At 36.5% G+C, this 791-nt stretch overlaps 1 protein-coding gene across 1 annotated transcript in view; it reads left to right on the plus strand.

Moving 5' to 3' along the window:
* The window catches only part of LOC119589538 (ATPase family AAA domain-containing protein 5-like), a gene marked incomplete in the record, with an annotated part of 13963 nt that overhangs the window by 4873 nt on the left and 8299 nt on the right, over positions 1-791 (plus strand). The window contains 1 exon segment of the mRNA XM_037938139.1: positions 1-791. Coding sequence (XP_037794067.1) covers positions 1-791 — 791 coding nt within the window.

Here is a 791-nt window from a genome sequence, read left to right on the forward strand (position 1 = left end):
CTAGTAACAAACAAGATGGCTGAGATCCCTGTAGAAAAAAATACAGAAGAAAGCCAAATCAATTCAGAGATAGTAGAGAAGGAGAAAAGGGAAAAAAACAAGGAAAATGTAGCTGTTGTAGAAGTTTCCAGTTTGGAAAGTGATGAAAGAGTGAAGATTGAAACTGCAGAAGCTGAGGAACCACCAAGGAAGAGAAGAAGGAAAAAAGTAGACTATGTAGTAGACTCTGATAAAGAAGAAGAAATCATTGATCATAAAACAAGCCACAAAATTAATCCTGAGGAAATGGGAGACAAAGACTACACTATAACTGATGCTGACACACAAAATAGTTCAAAGAAAGGAAACATTTTCACCTTCTTCAAAAAAATCTCCAAAGAAGAGAAGGCTGTTGAGAGAAGCAAGAACATTTTTACAGTCAAGGCTGATGTTCATGCTCCATGTGATGGAATGCTAGAATCCAGCAAAATGGAACATGTAGCAAAGAGAAAGAAAATACAAGGTAATGAAACTGCTGATAAAGAGAATGTCAGTAACATCCCCGAAGACAAGAAGAATGATAGAAGAATCAGTAGAAGGATAAAGAAAAGACAAGAACTTGAGGAGCTAAATAAGATAGAATTACTGGAGCAGATTACACCAACTAATTCACCCATAAAGTTACCAGCACAGAATTTAAGAGAGATTAATATAACGAGTAACGATTTATCAAAGAAGGAAAGGGGGACGGGCACTATCACAGAGGCAACAGCAGTGGAGAGTAAAACCATTGAAACAAAGAATAATGTTGC

Source organism: Penaeus monodon, chromosome 25 (assembly GCF_015228065.2).
Source record: "Penaeus monodon isolate SGIC_2016 chromosome 25, NSTDA_Pmon_1, whole genome shotgun sequence".
In the NCBI taxonomy this organism is placed as follows: Eukaryota; Metazoa; Arthropoda; class Malacostraca; order Decapoda; family Penaeidae; genus Penaeus; species Penaeus monodon.